The sequence below is a fragment of the Symphalangus syndactylus genome, chromosome 8, assembly GCF_028878055.3.
Source record: "Symphalangus syndactylus isolate Jambi chromosome 8, NHGRI_mSymSyn1-v2.1_pri, whole genome shotgun sequence".
NCBI classification, from domain to species: Eukaryota; Metazoa; Chordata; class Mammalia; order Primates; family Hylobatidae; genus Symphalangus; species Symphalangus syndactylus.
In genome coordinates, this window is record NC_072430.2 from 95,205,287 (window position 1) to 95,224,820 (window position 19,534).

Below are 19,534 nucleotides of genomic sequence, written 5' to 3' on the forward strand. Positions count from 1 at the left end.
TGAGCATATACTCAAACAAACATTTTGACTGATATCTGACATTTGAAGAGAACACACTCTCTCACACACACACATGCACAGACGAATAACTAGAGATAAGAGGGGTTCAAAAAAGGACAGCTGAGAATACATGTGAGAATACCATATATTTGTAAAAGTATCTTAATTTTTACCCCAAAGGCACTAAATCAAACTACATGTACTTTAGAACTTACTATAGTTTTAAAATTTAATAAAAATGATACCATCCTTCTTCATTTAAAAAATAAAGTTGTCAAAACTTCAAAGTCCTCCCAAAACAGCCATAGCCTGACAGTAACTAAACATGAGAATTTTTTAAGAGTTAAATAACAGATACTTTTGGCCGGGGGCAGTGGCTCACACCTGTAATCCCAGCACTTTGGGAGGCCAAGGCGGGAAGATCACTTGAGGTCAGGAGTTCAAGACCAACCTGGGCAATGTAGTGAAATCTGTCTCTCCTAAAAATACAAAAATTAGCCAGCCGTGGTGGTGGGTGCCTGTAATACCAGTTACTTGGGAAGTTGAGGCAGGAGAATTGCTTGAACCTGGGAGGCGGAGGCTTCAGTGAGCTGAGATCGCGCCACTGTACTCTAGCCTGAGTGACAGATCAAGCCTCTGTCTCAAAAAAAAAAAAAAAAAGACACTTTTGTTAGACCTTCAAAAATAAATATAATGGTATGATTTACTGAATTACGGAGGATGTCACTTGGAAAATTAATTACACACCCTTTCCCTTTTGTAAGGATTAACTGAAAAAAAATATTCATTAAGGACTGCATTGATTCCTCTACTTGTCTTTAGTGGGGACTCTGAATTCATCCAGGAAAATGGGATAAAATATAATCTAAACTATGTTAGAGTAAAGTACATTCACACAATTAACAAGCAAGTATTCATGGAACTTCTGTAAGACAAAATTCCTGCTCACGGACTGGTTTACACTGTGAGGTAGGAAATGGAAGCAACTGACAGATGTAGAGCAAGACCAGAACATACAGGAAGAGGCAGAGTGGAAATGACAGGAATTCAACTTGGAGGTGATTACTATATTTCTAGGCTAATATTGTAGGACCCTGGAACAGAGTGTGGCCGGTACAAACAGAAAGGATGTATAGATAAGATTCCAGACATACACTCTGGAAAGACATAGTAATTGTCTTAGCATGGGGGTGGAGAAAAGGAACTACGCAAAGATGATACTAAGACCTTGATTGCAAGTGACTGAAAGGATGGTAGCACCACTAACATAAGTAAAAGAAGCTGGAAAAGATTCTTTAAAAATGTCTCCTTTCTTTCTTTCTTTTTTTGTTTTGTTTTGTTTTGTTTTAAAGACACAGAGTCTCACTCTGTCACCCAGGTTGGAGTACATGGTGTGAACATAGCTCACTGCAACCTTGAACTGTTGGGCTCAAGTGATCCTTCTATCTCAGCCTCCACAGAGCTAGGACTATAGGCATGTGCCACCATACCCAGCTAATTTTTAATTTTTTTTTTTTTTGGAGACAGGGTCTTGCTGCATTGGCCAGGCTGGTCTCAAACTCTTGGCTTCAAATGATCCTCCCACCTTGGCCTCCCAAAGTGTTAGGATTACAGGTGTGAGCCACTGTACCCTACCAAAGATAAGAATTTCTGTTTCAGAAAAATTGAGTTCAAGGTGATAACAAGATCACAAGGTCAGAAAATATTACCTGGACAGGCATGTTGGCTGCAGCCAATATTCTCCTCTCTTCCCTTAAACAGTTTGAAATAACCACAGCTACATGCATTGGATTTCCATGAAATTTTCCCTGAAAAAAAAAAAAAAACAATGAGCAAAAATAACTAACATAAAGCTTAAATATATGTATCATAAGAAAATATCACCTCTTGAAAAACAACAACAATCTCCTATTAAATATCTGAAATTATTTGGGATTTGTTCCAATAGTCTGTTCCATTAGAAAGTTACAGAAACTCATACTGTAAACATAGACTCCTAAAGAGAGCATATTTATCTCTTTGTCCTAAAAAATAACTTTTGACAATGAAAAATGGTTCTTGAGCACCTTCTTAGGAAAGATCCTGATCACACACTTAGGAGGGTCAGTTTACTTTAAGTTTTGGGCAGTTTTTTTTTTTTTTTTTTTTTTTTTTGAGACAGAGTTTCAGCCTGTTGCCCAGGCTGGAGCACAGTGGTAGAATCTCGGCTCACCACAACCTCCACCTCCCGGGTTCAAGTGATTCTCCTGCCTCAGGCTCCTGAGTAGCTGGGACTACAGGGATGCACCACCATGCCCAGCTAATTTTGTATTTTTAGCAGAGACAGGGTTTCTCCATGTTGGTCAGGCTGGTCTCGAACTCCCGAACCCAGGTGATCCATCTGCCTCAGCCTCCCAAAGTTCGGGCAGGTTTTACATAAAAGTTACTTTCCTATAAATTATCATGAATGAGGTGGTCTCAATTTTTCACTTGTTAACTGTGTGTCATGGTTTGCTTAAAGCATTTGTTTCTGTCCTTATTTGGTACTGTTTGTGTCAACTAGCTCATAACTACATTAGTATACTAGAGTGAAACTATATCATACGTTGTTTCAACAACTATATTTTTATGACATCTAAGCATATACATCTTTTATTACCAAGGTTAATGATGCAGATACTGTAAACTGGCAGCCTGTGGGCCTAATTCAGCCATCAGTTACTTTGCGCAAATTAAAATACTGGAATCCCTTTGGAGAAAGTATGTACTACCCAGGGTTGCCATAGTGCCCACCAGTGAGTGTCCCAAGCACTCATTGACCTTACCTGCAAGGCCTCTGTAGCTGTCAGAGTTTTCTAACCTTAGTGTATAGAACTAATCTGAACAACACCATCATTTTAGTCAATAGTATTAAATTTCTTTGTTACTGGACTTTTTCCAGGGCAGGATTAACAGGAAGCACAGTAGAAAAATGCATTTATTTAGTTTCCCTCGGCCCTCCTCCCTGAAGCTGGTGCTAATATATATGAAATGACCAAAAGGTTAGCAGCAGAAAAAATAAAACAAAAATCCACAAAGTGGAAAATTAGCAATCAAAAATAGACTATACAGATATAAACTAGAAGATTTTTCTAGAGAAAAAATAAGGTTATTTGTTGTAAACATTTTTTGACTTTGACTGCTGCCACAATTTTATTAAATGATGTCTGTTAATTACCGTTTCTATGTTTTATTAAATGATGTATGTTAATTACCACTTCTATTTGTAAAACAAGAGTAAACACCAACTATCTGAATTCCTGCTCTTACATATTTTACAGTCTTCCAAACTCTTTCTTTTTTCTCTTTAAATCAGAAGTCTCCAAATGAAAAAAACAAAAATAAATTGACTGAAACTCAGAAGGTAAAGAAATAAAAATGATCCCATTTATGAAGCGGGGATACCATTTTTTCATTTCTGCATGTCGACAATTTCAGATTCTCTCTAGTTAGAATTTGTTCCTGATGTTAATTTTCCCATGTATTATTTTTTTCATGTATCCTATATTCAACTCTCCAAGAAAAGCTATGTTTTCTCATTTTTCTCTATTTATTTTAATATTATTCTATTGTTAAAAATAAAGTGCTTCTCCTAGGGCTAATTTGGAAGGCCTGTTATTCATGTAAACTTGAAAATTCTTGCCATCCAAGATTAGAATCCTTTTTAGTTCTTAGAGTTCCTCTAAGAACCCAAGAATTACCATTATTTGCCTGTTTTTCTCACTGTTGCAGGAATATTTCTATGCCGATCATTCAGATACTACCTTTCAACATTTCTCAGTTGTGTTGTACACTTTTTTCATTTTCCTTTCTTACTTGAACTTCTTCTACCTTCCTTTTCAGATTCAGTTTCCCCCATACTTTGTAAGGTTAAATTACTCACTTTTTCTTCTTTGTTAAGAGCCAGGAATCACCGCTGTTTTCATCCAGGATATCTTTTCACTTTCCTTTTGCATTTTTCCTAAGTCCCTCACTTAAATGTATGAACAAAAACATCTTATGGAAAATTGATCATTATAGATTCAGTAACAAATGAGCACTTCTATTTTCCTAAGTATCAAAGACATACTCATATTCACCTTTCAGCAGTTACTAAGTACGTGAACCTCAAAATAACAACAAAACAAACCCTTAAACGTGTGTTAGTGGGAGGAAGGAAGAAGCATGCCAGAGAAAGAGAAACTGCTCATTTTCTGTAGTGTATCAGTTTCTCAAGCAAATTTATTGCAAATACCTTCTACTCTGTGGTTTATCTTTTTCCTATCTTCTAGTGTCAATGAAGAGATTTTAAATTTTAATAAATCATTTATTAAACTTTATGCTTCTTATGATTTAAGAAATCTTTCTGTAAGCTGCAGGCATGGAGATTTTTCTTTGTGGTTTTGCACCACTGATTGTAATTAACTTGGAGCTTGTTAATAATGAGAGTTTTATTTCATTTTTTTCCATATGTCTACCAAATTCCAATAACATTTACTGAACATCTTATTCTTTTACCACTGCTCTGCTGGGCCAGCTCTGTCATAAATCAAGTGTTCCTTTGTGGGTGGGCTTGTTTCTGGACTCCATTCCATTTTATGGTTTTATCTCTGCTTCATCAATAAATAATCTTTTTGTGTTTTTTACTACAGCTTTATCGTAAGTCTTGATGTCAAGTAGAATAGGTCTTCTTTGTATTTCTATATACATTTTAGGATCAACTTGTCAAGTCATACACACACAAACACACACGCACACCCTGGTTGAGAATTTGAATGACACTAAATCTTTAGGTAAAATTTAGGGAGATTTGGCATCTTTATACTTGTGTTCCAATCTATTTATTTATGTCTTCTTTAATGTTTCTCTATTAAACATTATAATCTTATACATGTTTCACTAGGTTTATTTCTATGTAGATGGTATATTTTGATACTAGAATATCTTTTTCCTCATTGTTTTTGCTGTTATATAGAAATATAATTAATTTTTGTATATTGATTTGAATCCAGCAACCTTGCTAAACTCTGATTCTAATGCTTTTGTAACATCTCTTATTAATTCTAAAATTATATCTGTAGATTCTTTTGAATTTTCTGCATACACAAATCATATATCATGCGGATATTGATAGAATTTTCCTCCTTTTCAATCTTCTAACTTCCATCAAGATTTCATCTTTGTCCTAAGGTGACTTATTTAAAAATGTATTTGTCAATTTCTATACATAGGGATTTTCTATTTATCTCTTTTTTTTACAGATTTTTAGAATAATTTAATTTTAATCAGAATACATGCTCTGAATGACTTCAATCACTTTAAATTTGTTGAGACTTGTTTTATGACCCAGCATATTAATATCCTGTAAATGTTTCATGTGAGCTTGTAAAGAATATGTATTTTGCAGTTGTTGGGTACAAATGCTTCATACAGGTTTATTAAACCATGTTTGTTAATTGTTTTGTTCAACTTTCTGCATCCTTGCTGATTTTTCTTTGCCTGATAGATTTTTGCAGTCATTGGAAAACGTAAGTTAAAATCTATTCTGTGAATTTTTCTTCTTGTGCTACTGTCATACACATTTGGACTTTTATATATTAGTGGTCAATGAAATCTTTTATTACCATGCACTGACCTTTATCTCTAGTAATGCTTTTTGCCTTGAAACAAAAATACAAAGTATAACACAATGCTTTTTATCACTTAGAATTTTTATTTTATCTTTATTGGTAAAACTCTTGATTTATTTCAACATAGATATATATATTTACTAATATATTAGTATTGTGTACATATATTAAAGGGGAAGTATATGTGTAATAAATTGGCTAATGTCTTCCTAAAACTGCTTCACTTTAGAGTTCAATTTTTCTGAATCTCTTTTAAACTTAGATTTATTGGCACCCATATTTTTCCATAAAATAATGTCTTCTGGGCCATCAAGAATGACAGCGATGCATACTTCTGTAGAGTGTGCACAATTACTGTCTTCATTTTGTAAGTTTTGATGCTGGCACTTTCTTGATCTCTCCAAAATTTCTAAGTAGAAGGTTTCAGACAAGAACCAGGACTCATATATTTTCTATATATGGTTAAATGGTTTGTTGACTGAAACATTAAAGAGTTGTAATAGTCTAGTCATACCATCATGATTAACAACCACATCACTAATAGATGAGATTCTTATTTAACTTTTCAGGCAGATGTTCATGGAATCATTAAGAACCAGAATATATGGTAGATTCTCAGATGTCTATTCCAGAAGACTTCTAATCAGTCTTCTGTCACCACAGTCATTATCCATCCACTATTGTGGTTCACTCTTAATAATACCTTTGAAAAAGTTCTTTAAAAAAATTTTTTTTATTATACTTTAAGTTCTGGGATATGTGTGCAGGTTTGTTACATAGGTATACATGTGCCATGATGGTTTGCTGCACTCATCAACCTGTCATTTATATTAGGTATTTCTCCTAATGCTATCCCTTCCCTAGCCCCCCATCCCGACAGGCCCTGGTGTGTGATGTTCCCCTACCTGTGTCCATATATTCTCATTGTTCAACTCCCACTTGTGAGTGAGAACATGTGGTGTTTGGTTTTCTGTTCTTGTGTTAGTTTGCTGAGAATGATGGTTTCCAGCTTCATCCATGTCCCTGCAAAGGACATGAACTCATCCTATTTTTATGGCTGCATAGTATTCCATGGTGTATATGTGCCACATTTTCTTTATCGAGTCTATCATTGATGGGCATTTGGGTTGGTTCCAAGTCTTTGCTATTGTGAACAGTGCCACAATAAACATATGTGTGCATGTGTCTTTATAGTAGAATGATTTATAATCCTTTGGGTATATACCCAGTAATGGGATTGCTGGGTCAAGTGGTATTTCTGGTTCTAGATCCTTGAGGAATTGTCACACTGTCTTCCACAATGGTTGAACTAATTTACACTCCAACCAACAGTGTAAAAGTGTTCCTATTTCTCCACATCGTCTCCAGCATCTGTTGTTTCCTGACTTTTTAATGATTGTCATTCTAACTGGTGTGAGATGGTATCTTATTGTGGTTTTGATTTGCATCTCTCTAATGACCAGTGACGATGAGCATTTTTTCACGTTTGTTGGCTGCATAAATGTCTTCTTTTGAGGAAGTGTCTGTTCATATCTTTTGCCCACATAAGGTTCTTATTCTTAGACATTGTTTTACAGTTACACAAATTAAATATGGTGGTGACTTCAGCAATCAGCAGTTAGACATAAGATCATAGTGATATGCTGCTTTTGATACCCCAAATTCATAATTTTGGACTCCTTAAAGTTCCATTTGTATTGGCAGTATGATTTGAAGTCTTGCCAAGGAAAACCACTCCCTCATCCCTAGCATTACCTCTTTAATTAAACACATATTATCATTTTTCCTCACTTGCATCATGCTGGAAATTAAGTGTACTCTGTTCAGTCAGCAGGATGTTTCTGATAAATTGATGTTGTACATCTTAATACTGTGCAATGCATGAGTCATTCACTACAGGGTCTTATTGTGCTGAGATTTCTTTCATCTATTATGAGGAATTTGGCAATTTATCTTGCCACTGTTGCTTTGTGTATGACAGGCAATCTTTTTTGCATGAATTTCAGTAACAAAATATAATACAACTTTGTCTACTTGTGAGCATCTTCCTTTCTTACATCCTATAAAGCATTTTATTGGTGCTTTCCAAGAAAACTTGGAATTTAGGGTCATCTATCTAGTGACAAATGGTTGCTTCACAAATATCAATTTTGTACCCTGCTGATTTGTTCCCGTCCCATTCTGCATACATAATAACTATTTGTTTCAATCCTAAATTATAGTGTTATATATTGATGACATTTTAAACAGCAATTAAGATCAACATATGTTGCACCAACAGTGCACATAATTCAACTGGAGTGACAACAACATGATAGCTTTGACCCAGTTTCACATCACAGGCAATGACAACGATGTTGTGATTGCCACATGGCAACAGCAATTAAGAAGTGTTATTGATTATAATATGCATTCTATTTCAGAGATTTTAAAGATGTTAAAATGTGGAGAACAGTGTCATAGAATCTATGAACATGCTATTTATTCTTTTTGCTACTTTATGCTAAATTTCTTGGCTTTCCTTCAAATTCCCCTTCCATTGCCTTTCTACCTAATTTCCAAATTTGACTTGTCATTAAAGAGTAACTAGTTCATCTGCTCTTTTTCTTCCAAATGGTCCAAGAAGTTCCAGAGTCAGAAGTAATGGATGTGAGAAGGCCTGTTCAAAATAATCTTCTTCACACAGGCGACACGGAGCCTGAAACTTCACAATTAGGAATTCACTCCTCTGAGTTCTTTTCCCAATGGTCCTCTTAAAAATGTAAACACATTTGGAGAGTTAATACCACATTTAACAAATTTCCTCTGTATTGTGAAGGATTTATCAGATGATGTTCTCTGACTGTAGTGACCTGGCAACTGCAGGATGAGAATGATAGGTCCCAGGTCAAATAAAGGGAAAATTTTCTAGAGGGCCTGAAACAGGAGGCATTAGTGACCAAAAGGAATATAGGATTCTGAGGAAACACATAACCAACAACTGTCCTAGCTTGGGTTTCTTCAGAAACTGACCTTGAGACAAGGATTCCAGTGCAAGTCGTTTAAGTGGGAGTTGGTCCCACAAAACACTGTTATGGGAGTGGGCAAGTGAGACGAGGAAGAGAAGGGAGCCAGTAAGGGTGTGCTGTTAGCCATTTGCTAAGATGGGCTGAGAACCCTTGAAGTTGGTACGGAATATGTGACAGAGTTATCTACTCAAGGACTTTGGGAACTGGAGTATTTTCACATCAGCTCTTGTCATCTATCATTAGAGATGAAAAAAGATGGGACACTGGCAGTTGGATTTCTACTTGACTAAACTAAAATGATAAGGCCAAGAAGATGTGAACAGGACAGCCCCACATCTGCTGTACCAGCTCTTCTCCTAACCCCAATTCGAGAACTTTTTGACTTCTCATTTTTTTAACTACCTACAACCATACTTCTCTCAAATGTAGATATTTATTCTTTGTGGTATCTCTGGGATATGAAGCATTTGTCTCCATTTACAGAGTAAAATATTTTCACTCAAATTTTTGAATTAGAAATGTGCAACCTACTGTGTACTTCTGGTTGCCAACTAGCTCTCTCTCCCTTTGCGTCACAAATACTGCTGTTGAATCATTTTTATCCTTATTCCTCACCAATGTCAAACACACCGGCCTGTGTGGGTATCAAACTGACTTTCTCATAAATTAAGTAAATAAACCCAAATGCCTTTCAAGTTCACATGATTTTAGTAATCTTTGATGAAAAAAAGACAGTTTTAAAATTATTGCTAAAATAAAATAGCAATGTCTTCAGAATTTAGACTTTTGGCCTAAATTAGTCCGTCTTTGATAGGTGTTTTAAGATATGGAACTTTGTGGCCAGGTGTGGTGGCTCACGCCTGTAATTCCAGCACTTTGGGAGGCTGAGGCAGGCAGATCATGAGGTCAGAAGTTCGAGACCAGCCTGACCAACAAGGTGAAACCTTGTCTCTACTAAAAATACAAAAATTAGCTGGGCATGGTGGTGCGTGACTGTAATCCCAGCTACTTAGGAGGCTGAGGCAAGAGACTTGCTTGAACCCAGGAGGCAGAGGTTGCAGTGAGCCGAGATCATGCCATTGCACTCCAGCCTGGGTGATGGAGAAAGACTCCATCTAAAAAAAAAAAAAAAAATAGAACTTTGTTTCTGACACTTGCTTAACCTGTCTATAAACTTATGTTCTTAGAGTTGAGCCATTAGGATATGATGAAGCCTAGTTCTAGGCATGGTTCTTTGATCTGGGCTCTGCACCTGGTACATAATTAAAATTACTTACCTCCTAAGTTTTTCACTAAAAATGAGTTATTAAGAATTAACATTACAATTAATACATATAATTAAAACTACTAAATACAAAGTACATAAAAAAAGGTAAAATGTATTTTTCATAAAGTTACAAGAAGGCATGGGAAGGTGGTTTTAATAAGGGAAAATTAATTTTCTCTAGTTAAAAAGTATTTAAGGATTGTTTTAAGTTAAAAAAAAGGAGAAAACTGAAGGTTTAAACAAGTGTAAAAGGTTTGAGAAAAACTAATCTTATAAAAAAATTCTATATGTGAGCAAGTTAGCTAAAATTTAAATGGACTTTTTTAGTTTTTCTATAAATTAAACATTAAAATAAAAAGCATACTGATGTAAGGCCAGAATCTAGGCCTTTGTGTTAGAATCACAGGATTTTCTTGGAGCATTGATCTACTCTTTAATAAAAAATTATAAAAATATAAAAAGTTTATGAAAATCTTACCTTACAGCTCAACTGGTTAAGGTTTATTTATTCATAAGGTTTTATTAAAAATAGCTTTAGCATTAATAATATACTATACAAAGGTAAAAAAAGTAGTTTTTCTCTCAAACAAGATTTTTGTGTAATATTAAAAAATAGTTAAATATTTTTATCTTTTGAGTAAACTACAAAAAAAAATGGGAGAGAGAAAGATTTTGTTGGCCTTGTGCTATCTTTATTAGATTTTATTGTTTGGGAAAGTGAGTCTCCTCTCTGCCAAAGAGTAAAGGTTTCTGCTCTTTTGAAATCTCTGAATTATCATTTTGGCTAAATAAATGACTTATTTTATAGTGACTTGTGATCCTATTTGTGATATGAGGTATTTAAAACCTTTCATATTTGACAATTCAAAATCAAATTCTAAATTCAGTCTTTTGTCCTAAAACTAACTTTTCAGAAGTCCAAGAGAGACATATCGATCTTACTTGATATGTTAAAGTCATATAGGAAACACTCCCAAATATAAAATGGTGTTTAACTTCCTTTGGGTTATATTTATATTAATGTGTTATTAGTATGTGTTCTAAATTGTATGAGATTCTTATGATTCTGATATGTCTATGTTATCAGTAGTAATTATAATTATTATGTAAAATTGTTGAAAGCCACAGAAATAACCAAATTTCCTTGGCAATTGTGTTTTTAACTGTGGATGTTCTAAGACTTTTGTCATCCACAAACAATTGTTTTACGTTGATCCTTTCAAAATTGGTTCAAAGTCATCTCAGGATTCTGACAGGTGCTCTTTAATGCAGGTTTCTGATAACTTTGGAGACTGTGCCATTGCAATAGAGAGAAAACTTCCAGGACTCTCAGGGAGAGCTGATGTGTTCATGAGAATTGCTGACCCAACATCAAGCAGAACAGAAATTAATTGCATGGACTGAACTAATAGAAAATTTAAATAATTTTATTACTTTTTTTGTTTCAAACATTACTGATTCTTTTTTTGTTTTTCAAAGTCAAGAAAACCTTTTTTTCGTTTGAACTATTTACAGCTTTTAACAACTGAGTAAAGTATATTCTTGTGAGCAAAATTTGAAACATATTCTTTCTCCAGAATTTGGAAACTATTTGTGAGTATTCTAAATTTATGGCAATAGTTATTTTCATAAGTTAAATAATAACCTCTTTTCTTCTGTAAGAGGACACACTGAAGACACTGGCTATTTTACCAAGTCTTTGGTTGCAACGATATTTTCAGATATGAACAGATGACTTTGAGGAATTGGGATTGATGTACAGAGCCCATAAAAGCCCTTTGGAAAAACTGGTCTTCTATCTTGTCCTTCACAGGGTTCTTGACCTGTGATAAGTAAAGTTTGTCACTTTCTGACAGGCCCAGGAACCTCACAGGACCTTAAGAATAGAGGAATTCACCCAATTCATACAACTATCTGCAGGCATAGATAAATCCTTGGCTGGGCTTGAGGCTTTTAAAAGGTCTAATTTGAGAGTCCTTATTTTTAAATAAAAGTCCCAGCAAAGCTAATTTTAAAAAGAGCCTGTATAGCAAATAATTATTATCAATGCATTTTATACAAATAATCAGACCAAGTATAATTAAACTAAAACTTACTGTGCAAATAAATTATTCCTGCTATGATGTTGTCTTTAGTAAAATTGGGGGGGTTGGAAAGAGAAAAATTATGTTCCAAAAGAAACTATAGTACACTTGTTATCAGATTCTAGCCTTGTCTATTCTTTTTCAGTTTTTAATATTTGCTACAATTTAGATTGAGTTCTGAATTTTTCTCCTGGCTATGTATCTCCAAAACTAATATTTTCAATTTTTTCCTCCCATGTTTCTAACTTGAAATTGCTAGAAATTAAAACTGCTTTTCTTAAAGCTTTTCAAACTGAAGCTAGGCAATTTAAACCTCAGGAGAAAATAACAGCAACTGTTATTTTAACAACCTTTGTATCTGCCTGCTCATGTTTGGACTTCTCAGAAAGTTCACTTAAACATCTGGTTTGAACTACAATCCAGAAGCATCTGGATTGCAGTGGCAATCTGAAGATGCCTCAGAGACTCTAGAAAACTGGTATAGAGACTGATTGCTCTTGACATTAACCTTTGTTTTTCTTATGTTTCTATAGAAATGCCTCTTATTAGGGATCCGATTGTCTACATAATATAGAAGCCTAACCCGTCTGCAATGCTGCCTCCTGGAATGTGACACAACTGTTTAACTGAATTGACCTCTTCTCAGGACTAATATACTGATTAAAGAAGATATGAGACAATATATTTAAATTTGCTCTTTCTATTTATCCCAATTTGTCTTTCACTCCATTGTCTGTCTCCATTTAACAACCTCTAGACCTAAATCTCTCCAAAGCTATCAGCTTGCCTTTTAATGCGTGAAACTGTTTCAAGTTTCAAAGTGGGGACTGAAGGAAATTAAAATATTTCACTCCCAAATATATTTCTTTGATGTGTTTTAAAATGGTTGCAGCTCGGCCAGCTAACAGAAGTGGCCTTGCAAAGCTCTTTTGTGGGAAAAATTTGCATCTGTAGAGAATCTCCATTAATGCAACCATGCTCCCTCCCCTTTCCATCCCACTACCCCATCCAGGACAGAGTAAGAGTCTGAGGCCTTTAAAAATCTGAAATGAAACATTTACCATCTACTCTGAGGGAGGCTTCATTTACATAACAAGGCCACCTTTGCTAGCCAAGCTTCTTCCTTTCTCAGCCAGTCTTGCCACTAAACCTGATTTACCTAGTTGTGGCCGTGCTCTGAGTCTGTATTCTTTCTTGTGGTCTCAGGATGGTATATATACATTTCTATAACTCCTTGGGAATTGGGTCTTCATTCTTAGAGTCCCTTGTATACATGCTAAATAAATTTGTATGCCTTTTTTTCTATTTAAAAAATAACAACACCATCACTGGCCAGTTTCTATAACACAGCACAGTCTCAGTTCAGCTTCTTATTATTTCCTTCTCTTTATTCTGAGTATGTAATTTTTCTTAATGGCTTCTACCTAATCCTTTCTCACCAGAATCAAAAGGCTATATGTCAGGCCGGGCGCAGTGGCTCACGCTTGTAATCCCAGCACTTTGGGAGGCCGAGGCGGGCGGATCACGAGGTCAGGAGATTGAGACCACGGTGAAACCCCGTCTCTACTAAAAATACAAAAAAATTAGCCAGGCGTGGTGGAGGGCGCCTGTAGTCCCAGCTACTCGGAGAGGCTGAGGCAGGAGAATGGCGTGAACCCGGGAGGCGGAGTTTGCAGTGAGCCGAGACTGCGCCACTGCACTCCAGCCTGGGCGACAGAGCGAGACTCCGTCTCAAAAAAAAAAAAAAAAAGGCTATATGTCTATGGTGAAAAAAACAAACTCACTAAATTGAAGAAGAGCTGAACTAGTTGTCTTAAAGCTGATTAAAATAGAATGGCTAGTCTAATAGGTTTTAAAAAGCAATTGACTTTCATGATAAAAACTCTGAGTATACTAGGAATAGTGAAATTTCTCAACTTGATTGAAAAAAATCTACCAAAAAATCTATAGGTAATATACTTAATGGTCAGAAACTAGGTGCTTTTCTGCTAAGACAAAGAACAAGGCAAGGTAGGCTGAACTCACCACTTCTATTCAGCATCATATTGCAAGTAGTAGCTTAATACAATAAGGTAAGAAAAGGAAATAAATGGTATACAAATCGGGAAGGATGTAATAAAATTTTCTTTGTTCACAGGTGAATTGTCCACGTGTGTCCATAGACACAGTGACTGTCTATATAAAAAATCCCAAAGAACAACAACAAAAAAAGCCTCCTGGAACTAATAAGCCATTAGAGTAAGGTTATAGACTGTAACATTAATACACAAAAATCAATTGCTTTCCTATTGAACAGGAACAAATCATTGGAGTTTGAAATTGAAAGCACAATGCTACTTATATTAGCACAAAAAATGAAATACTTAGGTATAAATCTAACAATGTATGTATAAGATATGTAAGGAAAATGATAAGACTAATGAAAGAAATCAAAGAACTAAACAAAAGATATTTCATATTCACTTTAACAGAAATAAGCAGAATAAAGACTATATTGTCAAGATGTCAGTTATTCCCCACTTATCTATAGATTCAATAAAATTATCTACAGATTCCACTCAAAATCCTAGCAAGTTATTTTGTAGATAATGACAAACTAATTTTAAAGTTTATATGGAGAGGCTAAAGAGCCAGATAGCAATGATATTGAAAGAGAAAACAAAAGTTGAAGTGACTCTACTCAACTTTGGGACTTACTATAAACCTGTAGTAATCAAGACAGTGACAGTGTGGTACAGGTAAAAGAATGGACAGATAGATCAATAGAACAGAATAGACAGTTCTGAAATGGATCCACGTAAATGTACTTAATTGACTTTTGACAAAGGGGCAAATGCAACACAACAGAACAAAGGTAGTCTTTTCAACAAGTGGTGCTGGAATAGCTGGATATTCAGCTGGATATGCAAAAAGTGAATCTAGACACTGACCTTTCACCTCCCACAAAAAATAAGTGAAATTAACTCAAAGTGAACCACCGACTTAAATGTAAAATGCAAAACTATAAACGTCTTAGAAGATAACATAGAAAATAATCTAGATGACCTCGGATTTAGTGATGACTTTTTAGATACAACACTAAAGGCAAAATTCATGAAACAACAGATAGATTAGCGGAAAAATTGCTGCTCTGTGAAAGACACTGTTAAGAAATGAAAATGAAAGTCACAGGCTAGGAGAGAATATTTGCAAAAAACATATCTGGTAATGAATTATTATCTAAAATATTTTTAAAAAAACAAGAAAACAAACTCAATTTAAAAATAGGCCAAATACCATAATAGACATCTCACCAAAGAAGATATATAGATGAAAAATAGGCAGATGAAAAGATCCTCCACATCATATGTGGTCAGGGAAATACATACTAAAATAACAATGAGATACTGCAATGCATCTAACAGAACAATCAAAATCCAGAACACTGATCACACCAAATGTTGATGAGGATGTGAAGCCACAGGAACTTTCATTTGTTGCTCATGGGAGTGAAAAATAATACAGCCATTTTCAAAAACAGTTTGGCAATTTGTTATAAAACTAAACATATTCTTGTAATATGATCCAGCAATTACACCCCTTGGTATTTATCTAAAGGAGCTGAAAACTCATTTCCACATGAAAACCTGCACAGGGATGTTTACAGCAGCTTCATTTATAATTGCTGAAATTTGAAGCAACCAAGATATCCTCAAATAGGTGAATAGATACACTGCAGTGCATCTAGATGATAGAATATTATTCAGCACCAACAAGAAATGAGCTATCAAGCCAGGAAAAGATATGGATGAAATTTAGATGCATATTACCAAGTAAAAGTAGCCAACGTGAAAAGGCTACATATTGTATGATTCCAACTATATGACATTATGGAAAAGTCAAACTATGGAGACAGTAAAAAAGTCAGTGGTTGCCAGGAGTTAGAAGAAAGAGAGGGAGTGGAGGGTGAACAGGTGGAGCACAGGGGATTTCTAGGGCAATGAAACTATTCCGTATAATACTATGATGCTGGATACATGATATTACACATTTGATAAAACACATAGAACATAGAGTGAGCCCTAATGTAAATTATGGGACTTTAGTTAACAATAATATAATATTGTAATAATAAAAAATTGTAACAAGTACATCACACTAATGTAAGATATAGAAGAAACTATCTGGTGAGGGGTGTGAGAAGGAGACTAAGGGAGTATATGGGAAAGTATTCTCTGCACTTTTTGCTCAGTTTTTCTGTAAACCTAAGATTGCTCTAAAAAACAAATCCTTTTTATTTTCTGAAATTGTCTTACTAAAAAGTTTCAGTTCTCATATGCCCTCCTTATGCTATTCCTCTCACCAGAAATGAATGAATTCAAATGAATGAAGTTGCTCGCCTCCTCACTCAAAGTTAGCTTTAAATTCTCTCGTCATTGCAAAGGTTTTCTTGATAAAAGAAAGGTACAGTATAGACTGTTGATGGATCTAAATTAACAATGCCCTACTATTATTTATAATAATAATAATACATCTATCTTAAACTAGCTAAAAATTAGCTGCAGGTATATATAGCTTGTCTTACCTTATTTATTTATTTTTAAACTACTACTTGGTTTGTTTGTTTGAGATGGAGTCTCGCTTCTGTTGCCCAGACTAGAGTGCAGTGGCACAATCTCCGCCCACTGCAAGCTCTGCCTCCTGGGTTCACGCCATTCTCCTGCCTCAGCCTCCTGAGTAGCTGGGACTATAGGCGCCCACCACCATGCCTGGCTAATTTTTTGTATTTTTAGTAGAGACAGGGTTTCACCGTGTTAGCCAGGATGGTCTCGATCCCCTGACCTCGTGATCCACCCACCTCGGCCTCCCAAAGTGCTAGGATTACAGGCGTGAGCCACCGCACCCAGCCTTAAACTACTTCTTAAAGGTATCAAGTATGCCTTCTACAAGTTCTGAGTACATTTCCTGCAGAATGATCTATGTCTACAACGACTTATTAACCCTTCTAGACAATCACTCTGAAAAGCAGCTAGAGAGCCCTCTGTATAAAGCCAGAGGACCTGGGTTGGTGGCTCAGTAACCAGCTGTGTGACCTTAGGTAGGACTTAATTTTCATTGCTTTAATTGCCCAGTTGGGATAATACTACTTGTCATTCATCACAGAGTCATTGTGAGGAGCATGTCAGATGATTGAGAAAGAGTTTTGTAACTTGTAAAGCACTCTGTACATATATGGAGTTTTCTATGTTGCCTTATCAGGGTGTTAGGAGACCTTAAGGCTCATAAATTGTAAATCAATACAAACAGAAGATAAACTCTTCCTATTAGTTTCACAGAAATGACCAAAACTGATTATAAAGCCAACAAAGTAAGACTGAATTTTTGTTCCAGGAAATAGATTTATATGAACCTAAAAGAAACTCCAGGAAAAGGAAGACTGTGTATTTGGTGGTTTTCAAAACACTAGACCTTGGGAACTTTCCTGACATTTCTTTAGGACTAACTCTGAGTTAGCACATACACACACACACACACACACACACTCAATGCCGCTTTGAACAAAAAATGAACTCACAAAAGGTAGCAATTAGAAATAATACTAATAATACAATGCTTTCACCTGAGCATAATTCATATAATCATTGGAAGAGAACTATTAACACTACACTTGAGAAGGAACATGTCGAACTCTCACCAATGGTTACCTTTGGAGAATGGGATTGGGAAAAGGATATTTTTGCTTTTACTTCAATTCTGTGGTATTGTTAGAATTAAAAGAAATAATTACACGTTATTTTTATTATTAAAACTAAACAAGAAGTGATAAAATACACATATATATGTATATTCCACATCAGGTCTTTGCTTGATTTATGCAGGGATTTTTGTAAAAGATGAATGCTAGCTTTGAAAATGTGTCATTCAGGTGAAAAGAGAAGAAAAAAGAGTTGGAGTCCAGTCAGAAAATTATGATGACTAAAATTCAGTGCTCCTAGGGAATTCACAGCATTGTAATCAAGAGATAAATAAATTGCTGAACTCAAAATGACAAGAAGTGAATAAGGTAGATGCTTACAAACTCTACTTATCATTTATGTTTGAATATGCCAGTAATAGAACCTGCCATGTAATGAATACCTATGTGCAGGGTGCTCTATAGTCTTTGTTTTTATCCTGACAATAACCTGCAAGGTACATATCAGGAAGCCCAGGGTTATGTCGTTTGTGAAAAGTCATACAACCAGGAAGTCAAGGAAAAGAAACTTCTCAAATTTAGATGTTTCTCGTTCTATGATTGACAACTTTCCAAATCACCACTGCCTTTTAAAAAGTTGGTTTCTTCCTTATTTAACCAGATCCTGTGGGCCATAGCTGTATTTAATTTTATTTTCCCTGGAAGTTATATTTAAAATATCTTATATGATAAATCTATTCAGGGCTAACCATCATTTGTAGAACCTCAAGATAGCTGTAATGGTTAAACAAATAAAGCAATAGAAAATAACCATGTGATTGATTATAAAATCATTAAATCAGTTTTCATGAGACAATTTAGGTCTTACCAGCCCTGGCAGTTCTACTTGCTGTTGGTAAAGGCAATATGCCATGACCTGTGGGTATCTCTGCATGATCTTACTAGGTATGCCAAGAATGCAAGGCCCTGACCATTCTTTGCTTGTGCCATTTTTTAGAGTTATTGCATAGGCAGCAAGCAACCTTGAGGGATAAGGTAATATCTCCACCCAACCAGAGTGGGCTTACTTCCCTAGCTATAGGAGCAGTGAGTTCCTCAAGTTCAGTGTTCCTCTCCTGTAATGCAACACCCTGGTGTGCAGACATCCCCATGATGGGCCCACTCTGACGGCTCCGTAGGACTTAGGGCACGTAGAGAACCAGTGCAAATGAACACAAGCTCTGATTACTGCTTTTGCTATGAATAATAAAATCTTTTGTCTCTGATCTAGAAGGCACATGTTTTTTTCTAGCATCCATGAAATGATAACAAGATAACTTGTTAGCTTGCAAGGAGAATAAAATCCTAGACCCTGCACAGTTCTTGATACCTGCTTGTGTTTTTACAGAGTATTTCCATTTTTAAGTCTATATCTGATTTCCTAGCTAGACTCTGCATCTTTCAAAAGCAGGAATTGGCCTGCTTTAAGACCAATCTTGAAATAGCTGTCAACTCATAGGTACCTCATAAATACTAGTTGAATGATCAAATGAGAGGGTGAATAAACTATAATAATCCCCTCCTAACCAAAAGAAAAATATAAAAAGCATAGTAGTCAATCTCTGTGTTGGTAAAGATCTCTATCTCTAAATCTTTTTGGAGTTTTTATTAGTTATTTTATCCCTAGTTAGCAATAAAAATATGAAACTAGAGTCTTGAGATTAGTTGGAAGCAGACAGCAGGGTATGAAATACCCCTGGAAATGGCAATTTTGCTTCTTGAAGGCTGGATGGGATCTTCCCCCTAGTTGACCAGTATCATTGGTAGTGAGGCTGCCTTAAGGAAAAACTGAATCATGAGGGTTGGCCCTTCATGGGTGTGATGTTTGCATCACT

The 19,534-nt window shown here is 35.4% G+C and overlaps 1 protein-coding gene across 3 annotated transcripts in view; it reads right to left on the reverse strand.

Moving 5' to 3' along the window:
- STAT4 (signal transducer and activator of transcription 4) overlaps positions 1-19,534 on the reverse strand; it is a 125,811-nt gene that overhangs the window by 44,425 nt on the left and 61,852 nt on the right. For all 3 annotated transcript variants that reach the window (XM_055290069.2, XM_063644839.1, XM_063644837.1), the window contains one exon: positions 1,710-1,808. In XM_055290069.2, coding sequence (XP_055146044.1) covers positions 1,710-1,808 — 99 coding nt within the window. The remainder of the gene's footprint in view (positions 1-1,709; positions 1,809-19,534) is intronic.